The sequence below is a fragment of the Siphateles boraxobius genome, unplaced genomic scaffold, assembly GCF_051911475.1.
Source record: "Siphateles boraxobius isolate OS27281-9 unplaced genomic scaffold, OSU_SipBor_1 5, whole genome shotgun sequence".
NCBI lineage: Eukaryota > Metazoa > Chordata > Actinopteri > Cypriniformes > Leuciscidae > Siphateles > Siphateles boraxobius.
This window is the reverse complement of record NW_027509141.1, coordinates 1,720,571-1,742,700: the sequence shown is the minus strand read 5'-3', so window position 1 is coordinate 1,742,700 and position 22,130 is coordinate 1,720,571. Positions and strand designations below refer to the sequence as shown.

At 36.8% G+C, this 22,130-nt stretch overlaps 1 protein-coding gene across 1 annotated transcript; it reads left to right on the top strand.

Annotated features, from left to right (window-relative positions):
- The first annotated feature begins 1,233 nt into the window (after nucleotides 1-1,233).
- cdk2 (cyclin dependent kinase 2) lies at nucleotides 1,234-17,352 on the top strand. Its single transcript, XM_077204392.1, has 7 exons — nucleotides 1,234-1,635; nucleotides 2,687-2,764; nucleotides 2,914-3,034; nucleotides 7,808-7,978; nucleotides 12,528-12,629; nucleotides 12,724-12,927; nucleotides 16,551-17,352. The coding sequence occupies exons 1-7, from the start codon at nucleotides 1,520-1,522 to the stop codon at nucleotides 16,653-16,655; spliced, it is 897 nt and encodes a 298-aa protein (XP_077060507.1). The 5' UTR covers nucleotides 1,234-1,519; the 3' UTR covers nucleotides 16,656-17,352.
- The last annotated feature ends 4,778 nt before the right edge of the window (nucleotides 17,353-22,130 follow it).

Sequence of the window (22,130 nt, the reverse complement as noted above, 5' to 3'; positions counted from 1 at the left end):
AGTTGATTGATGGGGCCCACTGGTTCCCATAGTATGGGGGGAAAAGTAAGTTAAATGACAGAATTTTTTGATTATTTTTTTTTACACTGACTCAGCATTGAACTAAATTGAGCAAAAATAATGACACTGACTGTTGTCTTTTGCAGAGCTGCTTCGATTTTTTCCTTAAATTTGCTGTTAATTACCGCAAAGCTGCTTTGAAACAATAATCTGCTTATCAAGCGCTGTAATAAATGTGACTCTCTCACAGAGTGCGAGCACAAAATCTATCAGCTTGGGTAATCAAAATGATGACATGCTAAGTCATAATTATGAAAAGTTGAAATTAAGCCATAAAGAGCAATTTATGACATATGAGATTTTTAATCTCATACTGGACTTTTTAATCTTATAATTATGATTTAGTACGTCATAATTATTACTTAGTATGTCATAAATTCGACTTTATCTAATAATTTTGACTTTTTAAGCCATATTTATGATATAAAAGGCAGATATTAGGGGTAGTATGTCATAATTTCGAGCTAATGTGTCATAATTATTACTTATCTCATAATTTCGACTTTTAACATCATGATACAAAAGTAAAAAATGATACAAAAGTAAAAAAAAACACAGCTAGTAGGCCTGTGACATAATTTCGACTTAATATGTCATAATTATTGCTTAGTATGACATAACTTCGAATTTTTACATCGTAATTATCATATACATCATCTCTATATGATATCTATGGTAATTATGATATCAAAGTAAACAATGAAGGCGTATTAGTCAATATTATTGTGTAGTATGTCATAATTTCAACTTTTTACATTCTAATTATGATATGAAAGACAAATATTAGGGATAGTATGTCAATTTCGACTTAATATGCCAATTATATTGTAGTATGTCATAATTTCAACATTTTACGTCATGATGATATAAAAGTAAAAACAAATAGGTAATACAATTTCGAGTTAATGTCATGAATAGGACTTAATATGTCATAATTTCGACTTAACCACATAGTTATGACTTTTTCCCCTTTTTTTGTAATGTTTTTCTCCCTGATATGTAGGAATGGACTAAAAATAGAGCCGATTGTTTCAACTGATGGTGCTCGTGCGTTCGTTTGTAGTAGCCGTACGTAAACCGTAAATAGGGCGGGCGTTATTCTTCTCACTCAGCTCATTGGTTAGACATAAGACATACGTTTTTTTTTAAGTGTGATCGTTTTTTACGTAACGTAGGAGACCTTTGTTGTCTCACTCAGTTCATTGGTTTTCGGCAGAAGGCTGACGTTTCTTCGGAGGGCGGGGCCTGGTTTTGTGCTTTGTCGCGAGGGCGTGCTGTTTGAAACGCGGGAATTGATGTTAAGTTGTGACATGATTTTCGTCGCCTGTATTTTTACGTATCAAATAAACGTTTTTAATGTTTCTGATTGCCGTTTTGTAACTAAAAGTACTCTCGCCACACATCTGTAGTTTTAAATAGATTTAGCGTGGAAGTGTCCCCGGAAAAGGGGGGGTTTGACATGGAGTCCTTTCAGAAAGTGGAAAAGATTGGAGAGGGAACATACGGGGTGGTTTATAAAGCCAAGAATAAAATCACCGGAGAGACCGTTGCTCTGAAGAAAATACGATTAGACACGTAAGTTAGGTGTTTGTCATTACTTTTGTGTAGTCGAGAAGCCTTTCAGATTTAAAATAACTCAGTCACAATACAAACTGTAAGTTAACTCAGTGACGCGAATGTTTGTTTCATGTTTACGAGTGATAAAAACGGATTTCTTCCGGTATTTACGAGTATAAGTGTTTTTAAAAGTCAGTTTATCTCTGTCAAAGCTGTTGCACTGCTGATGTAAGTTACTGGATTGTTTAACACTTTAATGTTCGTTTACAAGCAGATAATAATGGCAACACTTTACAAAGTTGCACTATGTAAACATTAGTGTCATGAACAAACAATGATAATTTCTTTGAGAATTTGTTTATATAGGTTCATAAATGTAATGAGATTGTGCATTGAAGTTTGTTTATAATACATTAACTGTTGATATATGCAACTCAATTGGGAATGTACAGTACTGGTCAAAAGTTTGGAAACATTGCCAACGTTACGTTAAAGATGTCTCTTATGCTCATCAAACCTACATTTATTTGATCAAAAATACAGAAAAAACAGTAATATTGTGAAATTATTACAATTTAAAATAATAGTTCTCTATTGTTTTCTTAATATACTTTCAATTATAATTTATTAATGAGATGCAAAGTCTTCAGTGTCACATGATCCTTCAGAAATAAGGATAATTTTTGATCAAATAAATGCAGGTTTGATGAGCATAAGAGACTTCTTTCAAAAACATAAAAAATAGTAATATTTCCAAAATTTTGACCGGTACTGTTGGTTCAGAAATGTTCTGCTGTTCATTGTTAATTCATGTTTTTTTATAATGCATTTATAACTCGAAATTAAAAATATACAAAAAACTGTGTATGTGGAAATTAACATGAACCTAGATTGATAAATGTTGTATTCCTTATTGCTATTTCGTGATACCTGCTTTAACTAATCTTAACTAATTTACCGGTCTGTACGTTTTGAGGGCTGTTTCATTGGCCGTGAGCTTCATATAAACAGATTTTTGTCTTTAGATGAGGGATGTGTTTGAATGACATGATTGTTTGTTTGGTTTCAGGGAGACTGAAGGTGTTCCCAGCACTGCCATACGTGAGATCTCTCTGCTTAAAGAGCTCAATCACCCAAACATAGTCAAGTATGAGCAATGTCTAAACCTTAGTCCTATTCATGATTTTAACCAGTGCATAACTAGTCCTTTGTTTCACATCATGATGTAGAGTCAATGCACAATTCTAAACAAACTGCCCCAAGGCTTCTTGAGTCTCACAGTTTTCTCGCCCACAGGTTGCGTGATGTGATACACACAGAAAATAAGCTTTATTTGGTGTTTGAATTTCTTCACCAAGACCTGAAGAGGTTTATGGACTCATCCTCTGTTTCTGGCATATCCTTGCCACTCGTGAAGGTGAGTCTAAACGCAGGGCTGACCACTTTTGAGTTTAGCTTGGAGTGAGAATTACGGAGCTCTACAATTGAATTGTTACTGGTAAAAAAACAAATTAAAGAGATGTATAATTGCAGAGCTCTGTAATTGAATTAAAGAGCTCTGCAATTGCATTCTTACTAGTAATAATTCAATTGCTCGTAATTAAAGGGGTGATGAACTGAGAAATCAAATTTTCCTTGAGCTTTTGACATCTAAAAGGTCACCATATTATAAGAATATCCTGTAAGTTTCAGAACTGAAAACGTCCTTGTTAGTCCAATAAATGCTTTTATTTAGAGCCCGACCGATATGGATTTTTGGGGGCCGATGCCGATACCGATATTAGGGAGTAAAAAAAGCCCGATACCGATATATCGGCCGATATTATTTATGTGTATATTATAATACAGTAGCAATATTATTTATGTGTATTATAGTACAATATACCAGTCAAAAGTTTGGACACTTTCCTATTGGTGTGTACAAACTTTTGATGGGTACTTTACACAGTAGCTATAAACAGAATAAATATATTTTATAAACACGTTTTGCAATGATCACTCAAATGTGGTAATCAAACACTTGTGTGACACAGATATGTAATGGAGGCAGGGGGAATGATAGAATGAGAATTATACAGCTGAGCTGTAACCAAACTAGTTTGCATTGCATGTTATATTATATGATATTATATTCTAAATACTGTTGCATAATCTTCACTAACGACGACTTTGTCTTTTAATTTAGTCATAACTTGTATCAATAAATATATAAAAAGTGTCACTGACAAAACCTTATTATCTTCTATTTTTACTCTTAATTCCTCTAATCTCTACCAGTGGAGGAAGAACTCAGATCTTTTTACTAAAGTAAAATGAATAATATCATAATGAAAACGTTTTTAATTACATATGTACAGTACTTTTATACTATTTTAAATAATTAGTAAGCAAAATGTACTAAACGTGAAACTAGGCTACTCTTAATGCAAAATGGCCCTATATAAAGTGTTATAATTATATACATTTTTGGAATATTGCTTGATGTTGTAACGTAGCGTTATCAGGCAGAATGAGCTTTAACACTGTGTCTACACCGGACGCGGCCGTTACTGCTCGCGTCGCAACAGCTGTTTACCCTAGACAAAGCAGAATCAGTTTACTGTCGGAGATCGCTCGCGCCACGCATTTTAATCAATGTTTCATCAACCAATTGCCTTAATAAATAAGAAGAAGGCCTAAATATAGCAGACAATATAATCAGGACTTCTCAGCTGCGCGCTTGCAATAGTCACAAGCTCACACAATACGTGACAAAGGCTTGTAGCAGAGAAATCAATTCTGTGAATTACACTGCGCAAATCACAAGTAGGCTACTACCCACCGGATGAAGAAGGGTTGGCTCTCAGTCTCCACAGGCTACATAAAATATTCATTTTATTTTATTTTATTTTTCGTGTTTGCATTTATGAGGAAAAAACAATGTTACAGACGCGACAGTTCAGCACTACGGACGTGAGCGCTCTGAAAGCGGCACTAATGCTTTGAAACTTTCACATAGACATCAAACAGAAAGCACAAAACCTTTCGTTTCAAAGTGAATTTCGTTTTGTATTAATTGTATCTTAATTTTAATCAATGTTTCATCAGCCATTTGCCTGGATTTAATTTATAAGAAGTAAATTTAGCAGACGATAGATAATCTCGACACGGAGGCGCCTGCGGGTGAACTGGAGCTCGTCTCATGAACCGAAACTCAGCGTATAGACCTGAGAATTGAAATATATCTATATTGAAATGTCTACTTTTAAACAGAACAATTAAAAACGAAAGACAGACAGACTCATGTAATCGTATGAAATGTGCATTTCTCTCTGGCGCGCGCTCACTGAAGATCGCGAGTCAGCATCGTCAACTTCATCTTTGGCTGACACTGACTGAAAACACTTGTTTATTAATAAACAATTAAAATGTCTCCTTGCTATATTTGTTGTATTCATAATCATTATTTTTGCCAGTTCTTGTGACAGCTTTTAGGTGCTTTATTGGCAGCGCCACCCTTACATGAATCACCGTACCCGCATTTTTTAAAATATTCATTTATCGGCCATTATAAATGCCAATACCGATAGTTAGGAAAATGCCTAAAATCGGTCGATAATATCGGCCCGCCGATATATCGGTCGGGCTCTACTTTTATTGACACCAGGCTCAGCAAACGACTCGTTTTTCAAACTGGGGAACTATGACGTCAAAGAGGATAAAACACCACCCCCGCAGAAGAAGATCAACGCCTACTTCAACACGGCCGGTTTAGCCCCGCCCACCGATTTGCGCATTACACGCATAGCTAAATAACATAGGCCTACCTCGTGATGACAAACCGGATCGGGCTACCGAGCAGTAAACATGCCGTTTACTAAATATTGTGCAGTGCCTGGTTGTGGAAGAAGACAGTCGCTGCATAAGCAATGCGAGCTAGGCTCAAAACTAGGGTAGAAAATAGCCTATTACTTATTCATTTTGATGTTTTTGAATGTAAAAACCAAGCGAGCGTCATAAGTTGACCTCAGACAACATTATATATTTTTTTAAAAAGCCAGTTCATGACCCCTTTAAAAATGAATGGAAGTCAATGGAGACATATGACTAGTAAAAATTCATTAGAGAGCTTTCTAATTGTAATTGCTACTAGTAAGAGCAAGAGAAATTGTAGAGCCCACAAATTGAATTATTACAAGTAAAAATGCAATTACGACGAGTAACGCTGGGTACAATTTAAGCTAAAACGGCTCGCCATAGATCACAGGCCGATCGGTGTTTGACATCAAAGTACTAAGAGAGCGATTTGAAAGCATAGAGGAGTGCATTTCCCAAAAGCATTGTTAGCCAACTATGGTCGCAAGTTCCATCGTTATCTGCATAGTTCAACGAGTCGGTGCTTCCCGAAACCATCGTTCCAACGACCAATCGCGAACAGTGTTTGGAACGACGGATCTCGACCCGTGGTTAGAAGCCGTTTCTTGTTTTCATGACATGTGGACTCAATAAATCCTGACTTGAGCAAAATAAGCAAGGTGAGATTCAGTGCAATGTATATCTTTTATTTAGAATACATACAAATGTCATTTACGTCGTCATTTAAGAACGAGCCTATGATTGAATCTGGAAATAGAGCAAAATAACTTGTCCTTGCCATGTCCGTAATTTATAGCATAACATCTAGCGTTAATTCGATCTCAGTCAGATTCATTAAAAGAAGTTATTACTCCACCATGTGTGTATGGGAAACACACCCCTGTCCGTCTGCTCTATAATCGTTCTCGCTGTACTTTTATGTCATACACTGATCGGTCTGAGCAGCGCCGCTTCAAGTTGAACACACCCAGGATCTCATGAAATCATGAGAATAATGCCTTCTGAGTTGTCCAACAAAAAAAACACACACCCTCCTCCTGGCTTCACACATGCAACACTCCTGGGAAGAGTGAACATGACCGCAGAGAGCCATCTCTTGGAGTCCTGTCCGCATGCCTTAAAGTGATAGTTCACCCAAAATGAAAAATTCTGTCATTAATTTCTCACCCTCATTTCGTTCCAAACCCGTAAGAGCTTCATTCATCATCAGAACACAATCTTTTTGATGAAATCTGAGAGATTTTCCTGGGAAATTCCTCCATTGAAAGCTACGCAACTACCACTTTGACCCTTCAAAAAGTTAATAAAGAGATTGTAAAACGAATCCATATGAATTTAGTGGTTTAGTTCAAATTTTCTGAAGAGGTTTGTTCTCGCACGTCAAGCAGGTTCGGTTGATCTTCTGTTTATGTTCGCTGCTCAATGTTTATATGTGAATAAAAGCCGAAATTAAATCTGTTCATCATATAAAGCAATCAAGTCTCTTTAAAAAAATTTGACTAAACCAGTCAATTCACATGGATTAGTTTTATGATCTCTTTATGAACTTTTTGAAGCGTCAAAGTGGTAGTTGAGTAGGTGTCAATGGAGGAACAGAAATCTCTCAGATTTCATCAAAAAGATCTTCATTTGTCTTTACGGGTTTGGAACGACATGAGGGTGAGAAATTAATGACAGCTTTTTTTTTGGTGAACTATCACTTTATCTTAAGAATGTCTTAAAGTAGAATTGGGACTGTTAATTAGCCTGACATGGATGATGGTTTTTTGAGTTTGTTTGTTAGCTAGCATACTTTTTATTCCAAAAACAACTTCTCTAACACTATTACCAATTTGTCAATGAAAATAACTTTAGTTGAGCTCTACTATAATATACTGTCTTAGCCACAAGGTAATTAAACAGTTTACTTTTACACACACAAGATGTTCTGTGCAATTTCATATTGGCATGGTTTGAAGTGAACACCCATAAAATGTGAACTAGCTTCTGAAGTTTATGTAAACTGTGCAGATATAGCGCACGTACTCATGAGTCAATATGAATATTAAATATAGCCACATCGTGCATTTCTGGCTTACTTCAACACAACCGTCACTAAGAAACAAAAAAGACTATTTTGTCTATTTGTCCTTTTATGAGACAACAGGTTTGACGGTCACTAAGTGGTAGGGGTTTTTTTCGGGTGTGAAAAAAAAATGGGTGTGACATTGCTATTAAGGGCTTGCAATGCTTTTGGGAAATGCAGCCCACAACTATTAAACATCCAAGAAGGTGTGGTAATGGCCAAATGTAGGGAAATAATATGTCTAATGTCTGTCTGTGTAATGTTCATCAGAGTTACCTGTTCCAGTTGCTCCAGGGATTGGCCTTCTGTCATTCCCATCGGGTTCTTCACAGGGATCTCAAACCCCAGAATCTCCTGATCAACGCTCAGGGCGAGATCAAACTGGCTGACTTTGGTTTGGCCAGAGCGTTTGGTGTACCTGTGCGGACTTATACACATGAGGTGAGAGGCAGAAACATTGCTCTAGGGTTTTTAAGGATATATTCGGTGCGTTTCAATCCTAAATCGAGTGGAATCATATTGAGCGAAACTATAGTTGAAACTAGGGTTGTGCCGATAGACGATAGTATCGTGTATCGACGATAGTCTGAGATTTCGCCGATGGCAGATGCCTTTGACGATATCAATACGATATTGGCTCGTTTTACCATGAACATATTAAATTATTATTATTATTATTATTATTATAAAGCTAGTATTGTTATTAAATTAATATTAGGAACTACAATTAATTTGCCTTGCCTAAATTCATAACGACATCACTTGCCTAACACTTGCGACAACACCGACACGCGCGTATGAGGACTCCTCTAAGAAAATGTTTTTAAAACGGAATAAAAAACTAGGCCTACATCCCACATCAACATTGAACTGCAAGGTGATCCATTCACAAATTGTCAAGAGTGCTTGTTTTAACAGACGCTCGCATATCTTATAGCCTACATCCAAGATGAAAACGGCATCGTTGTTCGTCGTCAGTAGCCTATTTTGTTTCCATAGCACATTAACAAAAAGTTTAAAGACACTAATAACACTAAAAACAATACAATTACTAAATATTAATAATATAATAATATCACTAAAATTATATAGGCCAGTCTTTAGTTCACGAACACAGCACAACTCTGCCATCTGTGAAAATCAAAAGCAGCTTCAAACACTTGTTTAACAAGAAATATTCTTCTAATTTTTTCACTGTCATCATATAGGTCCACAAGAGAAATACTAAGCCAGTAAATTAAGATAGTCGCTATAGCCTACCGTTATATCCCATCGTCGACTCTGAGAGAACGCGGCGTTAATGCAGCGACAGCCGAAAGCGAAGTCCGTTTCTACTTTCACTTTGTTAATGAGCGCGTTTACAGCCACGTTCTTAACCCGATTATTCTGAATAAACTGATAATGCATGTGGTCATGTAAACGCATTAACCTGTTTTCCTTTATCGAAGTCAAGTCATAAGTTTAAGTATAAACCGATCGACTTAGCCAGATTTCTGCCCCTTACTCTGATTTCTCCCGGCATTAACACCCGTGTTCTTCGGGCTTATTGAAGTGCGCATATGTGAAGTGCATCCAGACAGAGAGAGCACTGGTAGGAGGACATATATCGAAAACTCAGACTCTTTCTTGACCTTAGAAATTATTAAAACGTGTTTTTATCTCGTGCAGAAGTACAGTCAAAATGCTGCATCTGTAACGGCATGAGAGGATCATGTGTGTCCGTAAATTCAGAGTCAGATACAAAAATGATTAGGATCTTTTTTTACCTCACTATACCGGGAAATAACCTGATCTAGCCTAGTAATAAACACTCCACCTTTCCTAGCAAAATAGAAAAATATTCTCGTATAAAATTAAGTAATAAAACAAGCAAATTAATGAGTAAATAATCAAGTTAATAATCAAATAAGTAAGCCCCGCCCCCTCACGATAATATCGTGAATTGCCGATCTCACAGGCTGACGATAGGACGATATGAAAATGGAGCATATCGCCCAACACTAGTTGAAACCTCTTTTTAGGTGTTCGAGCTGCATTATTCTGGATAAATTGAGAATCACAATCACGATTCTCCCACGTTTCTGCATGAACAAAGCATTATATTTAAAAAATATTCTTTAAATTGGTTTGAATGAATCGTTTTAATTACTCACTCATAAAGACTTCACTTGTTTCAATACTGGATGAATCAGTTTTTTTTTAAAGTAACACCAGGTAACTTTTCAACCTTCATAATATATTTCCAAGTCTCTTGTGATGGTACATCGACTTACAATAGGTTGAATGACACGTCTGCCATAGCCTGACGGGGTCTGTAGCGTTTTTAATCGTACTTTTAAACTTCGGGTTTCGGGTAGTAACCGGCGAACAAAGAGAACTACAAAACTCGACTGCTTTACGGCATATACGTCACTTCCACCACCACCCCCACTTCCTTAAAATCGCAGGGCTGTCAAGTGTCACGCATTGAGCGTGACAGTCACTCATTTCGGTCTTTTGTCACGCTCTCCCGCCACACATTGTATTTCTCACGCTGCAAAACTATTTGTAATATATTTAATATGCCGCAGCGCCCAAAACTCTGGCCGCGCCGCTCTCACTGTGGAACAGGCATGAATTCAAGCGCGTCTCCTCTGGTGTTGTTCGTCTGGTGTTGTTAGCCAATCAGAAAATAGCACTATTGTATCTGGGTAACATTTAACGCAACAACCAATGACACCCCGTAGTCTGGGGTGTTTTTTTGTCCGCCTGACTATGTTACGGAAGCTATCTTATCCTCCGTTTATCTTCATGAATCAGGTAATGATTATTTGTCTTGCCTCAAGCTATAATGCAAATCGATTTGTAAAATTTGCAGATTTATTTATGGTAGCTTGATATTATAATATTGACGATATATGGTTATCTACCACTCAACCATTGCATTGAAGTATCATATAGATTCAGTAAAACGGTAACCAATAGACTAGGCTACTGTAATGACACTGGCTTGTAAACGTGATCATCGCGATCATTTGTCGTTAGAAAAAAAATTAAACCCATGAAATTATATTCATATGACATGCTGAAATATATGCCACTGTACCTGGGATGAAGACATTTCACACGCGACGCAAGCAGAACACCTGCATGTGACCTCCTCCTACAGTGTTCAGGGCTATCATGGTTGTCAACAAATGCACAATGACAGAGTTTACAACAGTAGTAGAGGACAATACTGTTTCCGACAATACCCGAGAGCAAAAGTTAACTGGTGTTACTTTAACAAATGTCTTGAATTAATGATTCAATGAGAATTTTTTTAACGTCACTTGACGCCACCTACTGGTGTAACAATATAATTGATGCAATCTTTATTTGAAGCATCAAGTTACTTTCAAAACATGATTTACTCTATTTTGATCGCTTATCGACATGTTTATATCTGAACTATAAACTCTTATCCCAGCACTTCTGTGATAAATTGAATTTGTAACAAAAATAATGATACTGTGATTGAAAAGACTGTTTGTGTTTGAATCAAGATCCCCTTCTTTTATCGATTAATCATGCAGCTCTAAAGACCACTAAGCAGATGCAGTAATAGTTTCAAAATAGTTGTCAAACATAAAATCACCATCAAGAAAGCTAGACTTAGGGAACCTAGAAAAGCTGAAAGAAAGATGCAACTGAAAGCGCAGCTGAAACAGGCTCTAAGCGAGTTGTACTGAACGTAAATAAAATGTTGAGGGAGACGGGCAAAATTTGTATGACAGTAAGAAACTATTTTATAAAGACTGAGTTAATTTCATCTCACAAGTATGACTGGTGATTGGCAGCTGCTTTCAAACGCTCCCGTGAGTGTGTGTGAGCTCTCTGTGATGAGTGTGTGTGAGCTCTCTGTGAAGAGCGTCAAAAGGTTTCTGCTTACACCGTGTTTTGGAACCTTTGAGCATTTTAGCCAATCACATATATGTCTGTTGAGCACGTGATCGCAATAGCCAATCAGAGGTGGTACAGTTAGTCAGAATCCACTCAATATAAATATAATGGACACTTATTGCTGCATAAAATCATCCTGTGACCTTAAAAAAGAAACTGGGGGAAAATGGAGACGTTCTTTTCTCTGCTTAAGACAATACAGAACACAACATGAGATTTAATTATAATATGAAAATGAGAATCTATATAACACAGATGTATGTTTGCTTGTTTGAAGCAACAAGCCTGGATATATTACTTTTAAGAAATCAAATTATATTCTTGGATCTCTTCTTGACCCTTACATCATGTGTAAGTATAGACTTCAGTTGGGAATAATGAATGACCCTGTGTTCTGGTGCACTACTGATCTGAAACGAGTGGTGTCAGATCGAGGCATCGAAACTACCCAACACCCGTCTCCACGGTGACCCCTAGTGGTCAGATCAGTGTAAATGCAGCAAAAACCTGGGCCGACATGCAGCTGCAAACATGCATAAAACACCTTTTACACATCTATTGCACATTTTTTATTGAAAGTAAAATCTTTCAATGATATAAGATTATCAAGTGTCTATGTTCTTTTATTAATTGTCAAAGTTTTTGTTTGTTCTATGAATGGCTCAGCTAAACAGGCCAATAAGAGACTATTAACTACCATTATTAATTTTAATTATACTAATGTCTAATTAAAATGTTTACAGATGTATAAAACTGATCAGAGATCAGGTAAAACCCACAGACACTTGTTCATTGGTTCTCAGTGACTCCTCATGATTCATGGGTTGCCCGAGATCTTCGCCCCCAAGCGGTGAACCACGGAAATTTCGAAGTGTTTCGAAACGTTTCGTAACAATCATGATGTAATGAAGCCTTGTTTACTGAAATCACGTGACTCTGGCAATTTGATACACGCTCCGAACCATTGATTCGGAACAAAAGATTCATAAAGGTTTCGAAGCTTCATGAAGCAGTGTTTTGAAGTTGCCATCACAATCTGTAACTGCCTTAATTTCATTCTTTTTCATAGGTTGTAACTTTGTGGTACCGAGCTCCAGAGATTCTCCTGGGATGTAAATATTATTCTACAGCGGTCGACATCTGGAGTTTGGGCTGCATCTTTGCTGAAATGGTTTTTTATTTATTTTATTTTATGTACACATCTTATCAGCTTGCTATTATTGATGACTTAAGATGTTTATTTACTTTCTGGCTTTTCCTACCAGATTACTCGGAGGGCATTGTTTCCTGGAGATTCTGAAATAGACCAGCTCTTCCGAATATTTCGAACTCTGGGCACTCCGGATGAGTCTATATGGCCTGGAGTCACTTCAATGCCAGACTACAAACCCTCCTTTCCTAAGTGGGCCCGACAGGACCTGTCTAAAGTGGTGCCTCCTCTGGATGAAGACGGCCGAGACCTTCTAGGGGTAAGAGGGCAGCAAACGTTCTCTGACCGGGGTTTGTTAAGCTGCTTTATTAACTTTTGAGCTGCTTGTAGTTTTACAAGCTGCACTACACTACAGTATAAGCTAAGTAAAGGTAGATAACTACACTCTTTTTTTTATAATGCATCTGCATCTGATGATAGGCGTAATTTTTGAATTAATTTGATTTGAACTGTCCTGGCCTATCTCTAAAAACAAGTAAAATTCACAGCCATCAACAATAAATTTCAAGGTAATAACTGACAATCTATTGTAAGGCTGGGCGATAAAACGATTGTAATATATTCTTCCTCAATATCATTTTTAAAAAGTTCAATATAGTGTTTATGCAAATGCACTATTGCGTGTTTTAAAGCATCACACTGGTGCCAATACCAATTTGCCTAACATAGTGGGAAATTTAGTGCGTGGCTCCTTTTGTTTTTTCCTGTTTTGAGTGTTTAGCATTTTTTCTTTTATAAAATTCTGTGGCTGCCCTGATTGAAATGTATAACTGTTCCAAAAAACATTGTCCGGCCCTCCGCTGGGAAGGAAATCTGGAGAACGTAAGTCTTGTAACTTTAATTGAATACGACTGATTCAAGCTGATAGAAGAGCAACTTTGACTGAAATAACCACTCGTTACAACCGAGGTATGCAGCAAAGCATTTGTGAAGCCACAACACGCAACATCTTGAGGCGGATGGGCTACAACAGCAGAAGACCCCACCGGGTACCACTCATCTCCACTACAAATAGGAAAAAGAGGCTACAATTTGCAAGAGCTCAGCAAAATTGGACAGTTGAAGACTGGAAAAGTGTTGCCTGGTCTGATGAGTCTCGGTTTCTGTTGAGACATTCAGATGGTAGAGTCAGAATTTGGTGTAAACAGAATGACAACATGGATCCATCATGCCTTGTTACCACTGTGCAGGCTGGTGGTGGTGGTGTAATGGTGTGGGGGGTGTTTTCTTGGCACACTTTAGGCCCCTTAGTGGCAATTGGGCATCGTTTAAATGCCACGGCCTACCTGAGCATTGCTTCTGACCATGTCCATCCCTTTATGGCCACCATGTACCCATCCTCTGATGGCTACTTCCAGCAGGATAATGCATCATGTCACAAAGCTCGAATCATTTCAAATTGGTTTCTTGAACATGACAATGAGTTCACTGTACTAAAATGGCTCCCACAGTCACCAGATCTCAACCCAATAAGAGCATCTTTGGGATGTGGTGGAACGGGAGCTTCGTGCCCTGGATGTGCATCCCACAAATTTCCATCAACTGCAAGATGCTATCCTATCAATATGGGCCAACATTTCTATAGAATGCTTTCAGCACCTTGTTGAATCAATGCCACGTAGAATTAAGGCAGTTCTGAAGGCGAAAGGGGGTCAAACACAGTATTAGTATGGTGTTCCTAATAATCCTTTAGGTGAGTGTATAACAATATAATAATAATAATTTCTCAAAGTCACAAACCGCATTCGACAACATATAAAAAGAGTTGGGAAAATTAAAAAGAAAACTTTATTTTAAGTCATCTTAAACTCCAATGCAGTGAAACAGCTGTCGGCACGGACATCCAAATACTATGGAAGACCAAATTTGACTCTATAAAATGAGGTTGTTACAATTTTTACAGATTCTACTGGTTTTGCTAATGAACGTGAATTTACATCTGCATCCCAACTCAAGCTACGGTCCAATGTGTGTAATAAGAGACAAAACGTAATATTAATTTGTGAAATGTTCATCTGTTTGGCAAGTGTTTGTCATGTTCCGATGGTAAAACCACAATTAACTGTCTGACTTCTACAACTCTTACTCGACTTGACATTTATCATGATAATAGTCGTTATCGAATGATATGAGTTTGTTGTTGTTGTTGCCATGTCTCCAGCCCTGGGCCCTGTACCATGACGGTAGTTGAACAAACTCAGGGTTACAGGGTTAGTTTAGAGTTGACAAACCAAACCGATCCAACCAGGCTTTGTTGGTACCATGATGCTGATCATCAACTTTCTCTGTCAACTCAGGCTTTGATCCTGAGTTTAGGAGTTTAGGTGTGACATCAGTAGCGAACAGCCAATCACATGCTGAGAAAGAGTGAAACTGAGATTAATGTCTCGCGAGAGAAGCAGCGCAATTCACTTATTAAATAAAAGTATTAAAATAGTAAGAATTTAAACAAATTTACACAGCAAGAAAACAGCTGTCTATGAAAGAGGACAACTAAAAGAAAAAGTCTCGCTACTGTATATCAGTGCAAGTAAAAGTTGTGAAGTTATTTTATACAGCTGATAAAGGTATAGAGAGAATTGAACATTTAAGCTCACATGTAGTTATTTTATAGCTTCATCTATTGATGCTAAAGCGTATTTATATTACCTTTATATATTTATTCATTTAAACTGCGTAATAATAATTGATGAACTAAAATGGTACATGTGTGATTGATAAAGGGTATAATAATTACATAAATAATATCTAAATCATACACATTTATTATTCTGAATAAGCATCACTAAAAACCAGACGATTTTGTCTTTAAAAATCATTTGCTATGTAGTGACCTTTAATTCGGAGTAGAAACAGGTGGAGTGACTTTATCGCATCAGACATGTGACACTTTGCTCACAGCTGATTGGTCCAAGTTCAGTTTGCAACCTCTTACCTTGAACATCACCTGACCCGGACCAGGTTAGCCGTGGAGCGTAAGTTACTATGGCGATGAACACTGCTAAAAGCCAAACCACTTTCATGGTCCCTAAAACCCAGGGTTGACGCAAACTAAACTGAAACATAGCTGGCTAGCCACCTAAACCGGCTTCATGGTATAGGCCCAGATCTCATGTGAGCAGTGTTCTCATGCAGAAGTTTCTTTCATAGAAAAGAAAGTGTTCTTTCATAATGCTAGACGGCGCATGATAATTTAATGTTGACATTGCCACACAAGAAGAAGCTCAAACAAACTTTTATGACCGTGATGAACTTGAATGGATTTGTTTTATAAAGTGCATAAAATAGCTGCTGCTTTTCTCTTTTTTCCCCCTTCTTTTTTAAATAAATGACCAAAATGGACAATAAATGAATTAGAATATCCCAGCTTTATTTTTAAGGTATTGACATTGCATTATTTTTTTTTTTGGATCTGTTCAAGAAACAAATGCGTCAAAAAACTATGCAGTGTTTTATATTTGATTACAATTCCTGTACCTGAACTGTTCAGTTGTATTTATTTGTTCTACTGCTAATTTGTTTTTCATTTTTTACTGTTTACTTTAATAATGTTTGAAATTTATATTAATTATTCCAGTTGTTTTCGCTGTAGTATTCTTGTTAAAATGTTCCTGTTTTTTTAGGCTGCTGATTTTTTTATCACGGCTGCAATAAAACATTTTGCCAAAAGACAGAATAACCATATTTGATATAAATGTTTGACTAAATATGTTGACCTTGAAGAATGTGAATCGTATTACCCTCTGCCCAGCCTTATGTTTAACCATGCGATTGAATTTTACACTTCCACCCATAGTCTACAACTTTAACCTGAATGCAATGTCAGTTTGATTTGAATATTTTCAGTTTTTAAAATCCTTTTTTTTTTTTTTTTGTCCACAGCAAATGATGATCTATGATCCTAACAAGAGGATCTCAGCGAAGAACGCCCTTGTTCATCGCTTCTTCCGTGATGTCACCATGCCAGTGCCTCCCTTGCGCCTCTGAACCAGTGCTTCAGCACCAATGGACTGAGAGTTGGGTCCAATTTTTCTGAGAACTATTTCCCAGCTGTTCGGAAATTGTTCTGTTTTATAATCCGTGATCAGTTGTCCCTTTTCTCAAATCATTCTGGTTTATTTTAATCTGAAGTTTATCCACTGCTACCTTTGCATTCCACCGGAAAACTGCTGTGCTTAATAATAAGCATTTCATTAAAATGACCTGGAAGTAGATTTGCATAGACGAGATGTGTTGTTTCCTCATATGCTCGTAGTTTGGATATGACATTCCAAGATTTTGCACGTGTGGAATTGTATTATTCATGTATGCCATAACTACATATCACACTGAATGCTCTGTACCAGCCTTAGACCAAATGAAACAGTTTAGACTGCCAATATCTTTTTTTTTTTTTTTTTAGATAATATATTATTCTAATAATCATTTTAAACCTGATTTGTTTTGATAGTTTCATAAAACAGTTGTCTCTGCAACTTCCATTAAACCCGTGTTACTTTTTATTTACCTTGTGTTACATATTGCTTCCACATTCTGTTTCCTGAACCAACTTTTCCAACAGGCAAATTATAAAGGTGAAATATAAAACATTTTATCGATCTTTTATCGAAGAGCCATTTGAACAGCAATAAACAATGGATTAAAACCAGAAAGAATAAAGTTTCATTTAAGGCATCATTTAAAAGGGGGTCTCTTCTCAGTTTAAAATGCTTGTTAGATAAGTTAAATACAAGTCATGTTTTACTTTGGAGAACTCAATAGATAGTCAATGTAAGGAAATGAATGATTTAGTAAAGTCATCCATCCTATGTGAAATCCATATCGGTTTCATTTTGAAGTTTCTTCACTGGCCCACAGCCATTACTTATTTAAAACAGTAATATCCTATACTAAACCTAAACTAGTCTTGACAAACTATATATCATTTGAAAGCATACGATCTCTAGTTTTCATATTTGGTGACTGATTCTCAAAATAAATTACAGAGGAGCTGTAATTTATCAATTTGAATATTTTCATACTCCCAAAGCGTGTTCAGACCTTTATTTTGAAATAGCGATGTACATGAAAAATCATGAAAGAATGGTAGAAACTCATCCATTCAATTCTTTTTTAGAAAAAAAGGTCTGAAAATGTTTTAAATATAAAGAACAAATTACTATTTTGAGTGACTATTTCATGACTATTCAAAAGAAAGAGGGGTGACACTTAAGGGGTTGAGAAAACGAGTAAAAGACCCGAGAGCAAAACTACCCGATCTGAGGACCATGTTTGTTAAAAAAGGATGTTGTTCTGATGTAAAGGAGTGCATTCAAATTCTAATTTTGATTTTTTTTTAGCCAGGGGGAAAAAAACCCTCTAAAGTATAAGAACATCATGAATTTTTATTTTAAAAGTTGATTTAATGTTATAGTTTTGTGGGTTTATTCTGACAACTAGATCTTTAAGAATTAGAAACATACTATATGCATTTCTACCTTCTAAAATAATGAACCTGTATTAGAAATGTGCTTTTATCAGTTGACTAAGTTTGGTTAAGGGATCTGTTGTGTTAATAAAAACAAGCTGTATGCCACATACGATCTTTCTGTAAATTCTGGAATCATGGCAACTTTAATCGCTCGCATGCAAGTTAATCGAAAAAAGCGCTGGTTGACTAATTTTAAGTTATTAAGGTAATAACGGAGCGGTACATAGTGGGAAATTTGATTTAAAAAAATTTAGTGCGTGGCTCCTTTTGTTTTTTCCTGTTTTGAGTGTTTAGCATTTTTTCTTTTATAAAATTCTGTGGCTGCCCTGATTGAAATGTATATCTGTTCCAAAAAACATTGTACGTCCCTCCGCTGGGAAGGAAATCTGGAGAACGTAAGTCTTGTAACTTTAATTGAATACCCCTGCTCTACGCTCGGCCCTCTCTGTTTATGAAACATTTAAACAGTAAACGCGCCAAAAGCAGAACGAAACAGAGCTGCTTGTTTGAACCGCGGAACATTTATCATCTCGGCCCAAACGTTCTCGATCACGTGACTACTAAACAGCGCTGTGAGATCCAGTGAAAAGCGTCGAGTTCGGTGCAGTTATACAAACCATACTAATCAAATGCATCGTGATTTAAACTAGTTTAAAGCCAGATGAAACCGCGCTGACATTCTCAACAACACTATACACTCACCTAAAGGATTATTAGGAACACCTGTTCAATTTCTCATTAATGCAATTATCTAATCAACCAATCACATGGCAGTTGCTTCAATGCATTTAGGGGTGTGGTCCTGGTCAAGATAATCTCCTGAACTCCAAACTGAATGTCAGAATGGGAAAGAAAGGTGATTTAAGCAATTTTGAGCGTGGCATGGTTATTGGTGCCAGACGGGCCGGTCTGAGTATTTCACATTCTGCTCAGTTACTGGGATTTTCACGCACAACCATTTCTAGGGTTTACAAAGAATGGTGTGAAAAGGGAAAAACATCCAGTATGCGGCAGTCCTGTGGGCGAAAATGCCTTGTTGATGCTAGAGGTCAGAGGAGAATGGGCCGACTGATTCAAGCTGATAGAAGAGCAACTTTGACTGAAATAACCACTCGTTACAACCGAGGTAAGCAGCAAAGCATTTGTGAAGCCACAACACACACAACCTTGAGGCGGATGGGCTACAACAGCAGAAGACCCCACCGGGTACCACTCATCTCCACTACAGATAGGAAAAAGAGGCTACAATTTGCAAGAGCTCACTGAAATTGGACAGTTGAAGACTGGAAAAATGTTGTCTGGTCTGATGAGTCTCGATTTCTCGGATAATGCACCATGTCACAAAGCTCGAATCATTTCAAATTGGTTTCTTGAACATGACAATGAGTTCACTGTACTAAAATGGCCCCCACAGTCACCAGATCTCAACAACAATAGAGCATCTTTGGGATGTGGTGGAACGGGAGCTTCGTGCCCTTGATGTGCATCCCACAAATCTCCATCAACTGCAAGATACTATCCTATCAATATGGGCCAACATTTCTAAAGAATGCCTTCAGCACCTTGTTGAATCAATGCCACGTAGAATTAAGGCAGTTCTGAAGGCGAAAGGGGGTCAAACACAGTATTAGTATGGTGTTCCTAATAATCCTTTAGGTGAGTGTATAACAATATAATAATAATCATTTCTCAAAGTCACAAACCGCATTCGACAACATATAAAAAGAGTTGGGAAAATTAAAAAGAAAACTTTATTTTAAGTCATCTTAAACTCCAATGCAGTGAAACAGCTGTCGGCACGGACATCCAAATACTATGGAAGACCAAATTTGACCCTATAAAATGAGGTTGTTACAATTTTTACAGATGCTACTGGTTTTGCTAATGAACGTGAATTTACATCTGCATCCCAACTCAAGCTACGGTCCAATGTGTGTAATAAGAGACAAAACGTAATATTAATTTGTGAAATGTTCATCTGTTTGGTAAGTGTTTGTCATGTTCCGATGGTAAAACCACAATTAACTGTCTGACTTCTACAACTCTTACTCGACTTGACATTTATCATGATAATAGTCGTTATCGAATGATATGAGTTTGTTGTTGTTGTTGCCATGTCTCCAGCCCTGGGCCCTGTACCATGACGGTAGTTGAACAAACTCAGGGTTACAGGATTAGTTTAGAGTTGACAAACCAAACCGATCCAACCAGGCTTTGTTGGTACCATGATGCTGATCATCAACTTTCTCTGTCAACTCAGGCTTTGATCCTGAGTTTAGGAGTTTAGGTGTGACATCAGTAGCGAACAGCCAATCACACGCTGAGAAAGAGTGAAACTGAGATTAATTTCTCGCGAGAGAAGCAGCGAAATTCACTTATTAAATAAAAGTATTAAAATAGTACAAATTAAACAAATTTACACAGCAAGAAAACAGCTGTCTATGTAAGAGGACAACTAAAAGAAAAAGTCTCGCTACTGTATATCAGGGCAAGTAAAAGTTGTGAAGTTATTTTATACAGCTGATGAAGGTATAGAGAGAATTGAACATTTAAGCTCACATGTAGTCATTTTATAGCTTCATCTATTGATGCTAAAGCGTATTTATATTACCTTTATATATTTATTCATTTAAACTGCGTAATAATAATTGATGAACTAAAATGGTACATGTGTGATTGATAAAGGGTATAATAATTACATAAATAATATCTAAATCATACACATTTATTATTCTGAATAAGCATCACTAAAAACCAGACGATTTTGTCTTTAAAAATCATTTGCTATGTAGTGACCTTTAATTCGGAGTAGAAACAGGTGGAGTGACTTTATCGCATCAGACATGTGACACTTTGCTCACAGCTGATTGGTCCAAGTTCAGTTTGCAACCTCTTACCTTGAACATCACCTGACCCGGACCAGGTTAGCCGTGGAGCGTAAGTTACTATGGCGATGAACACTGCTAAAAGCCAAACCACTTTCATGGTCCATAAAACCCAGGGTTGACGCAAACTAAACTGAAACATAGCTGGCTAGCCACCTAAACCGGCTTCATGGTATAGGCCCAGATCTCATGTGAGCAGTGTTCTCATGCAGAAGTTTCTTTCATAGAAAAGAAAGTGTTCTTTCATAATGCTAGAGGGCGCATGATAATTTAATGTTGACATTGCCACACAAGAAGAAGCTCAAACAAACTTTTATGACCGTGATGAACTTGAATGGACTGTTTTATAAAGTGCATAAAATAGCTGCTGCTTTTCTCTTTTTTCCCCCTTCTTTTTTAAATAAATGACCAAAATGGACAATAAATGAATTAGAATATCCCAGCTTTATTTTTTAAGGTATTGACATTGCATTATTTTTTTTTGGATCTCTTCAAGAAACAAATGCGTCAAAAAACTATGCAGTGTTTTATATTTGATTACAATTCCTGTACCTGAACTGTTCAGTTGTATTTATTTGTTCTACTGCTAATTTGTTTTTCATTTTTTACTGTTTACTTTAATAATGTTTGAAATTTATATTAATTATTCCAGTTGTTTTCGCTGTAGTATTCTTGTTAAAATGTTCCTGTTTTTTTAGGCTGCTGATTTTTTTATCACGGCTGCAATAAAACATTTTGCCAAAAGACAGAATAACCATATTTGATATAAATGTTTGACTAAATATGTTGACCTTGAAGAATGTGAATCGTATTACCCTCTGCCCAGCCTTATGTTTAACCATGCGATTGAATTTTACACTTCCACCCATAGTCTACAACTTTAACCTGAATGCAATGTCAGTTTGATTTGAATATTTTCAGTTTTTAAAATCCTTTTTTTTTTTTTTTTGTCCACAGCAAATGATGATCTATGATCCCAACAAGAGGATCTCAGCGAAGAACGCCCTTGTTCATCGCTTCTTCCGTGATGTCACCATGCCAGTGCCTCCCTTGCGCCTCTGAACCAGTGCTTCAGCACCAATGGACTGAGAGTTGGGTCCAATTTTT

Coding starts and splice junctions, on each gene's coding strand:
- cdk2 (XM_077204392.1), top strand. CDS start 1,520: ATGGAGTCCTTTCAGAAAGTGGAAAAGATTGGAGAGGGAACATACGGG. Junction 3,035..7,807: donor TATCCTTGCCACTCGTGAAG/GTGAGTCTAAAC, acceptor AATGTTCATCAG/AGTTACCTGTTCCAGTTGCT. Junction 12,630..12,723: donor GCTGCATCTTTGCTGAAATG/GTTTTTTATTTA, acceptor TTTTCCTACCAG/ATTACTCGGAGGGCATTGTT.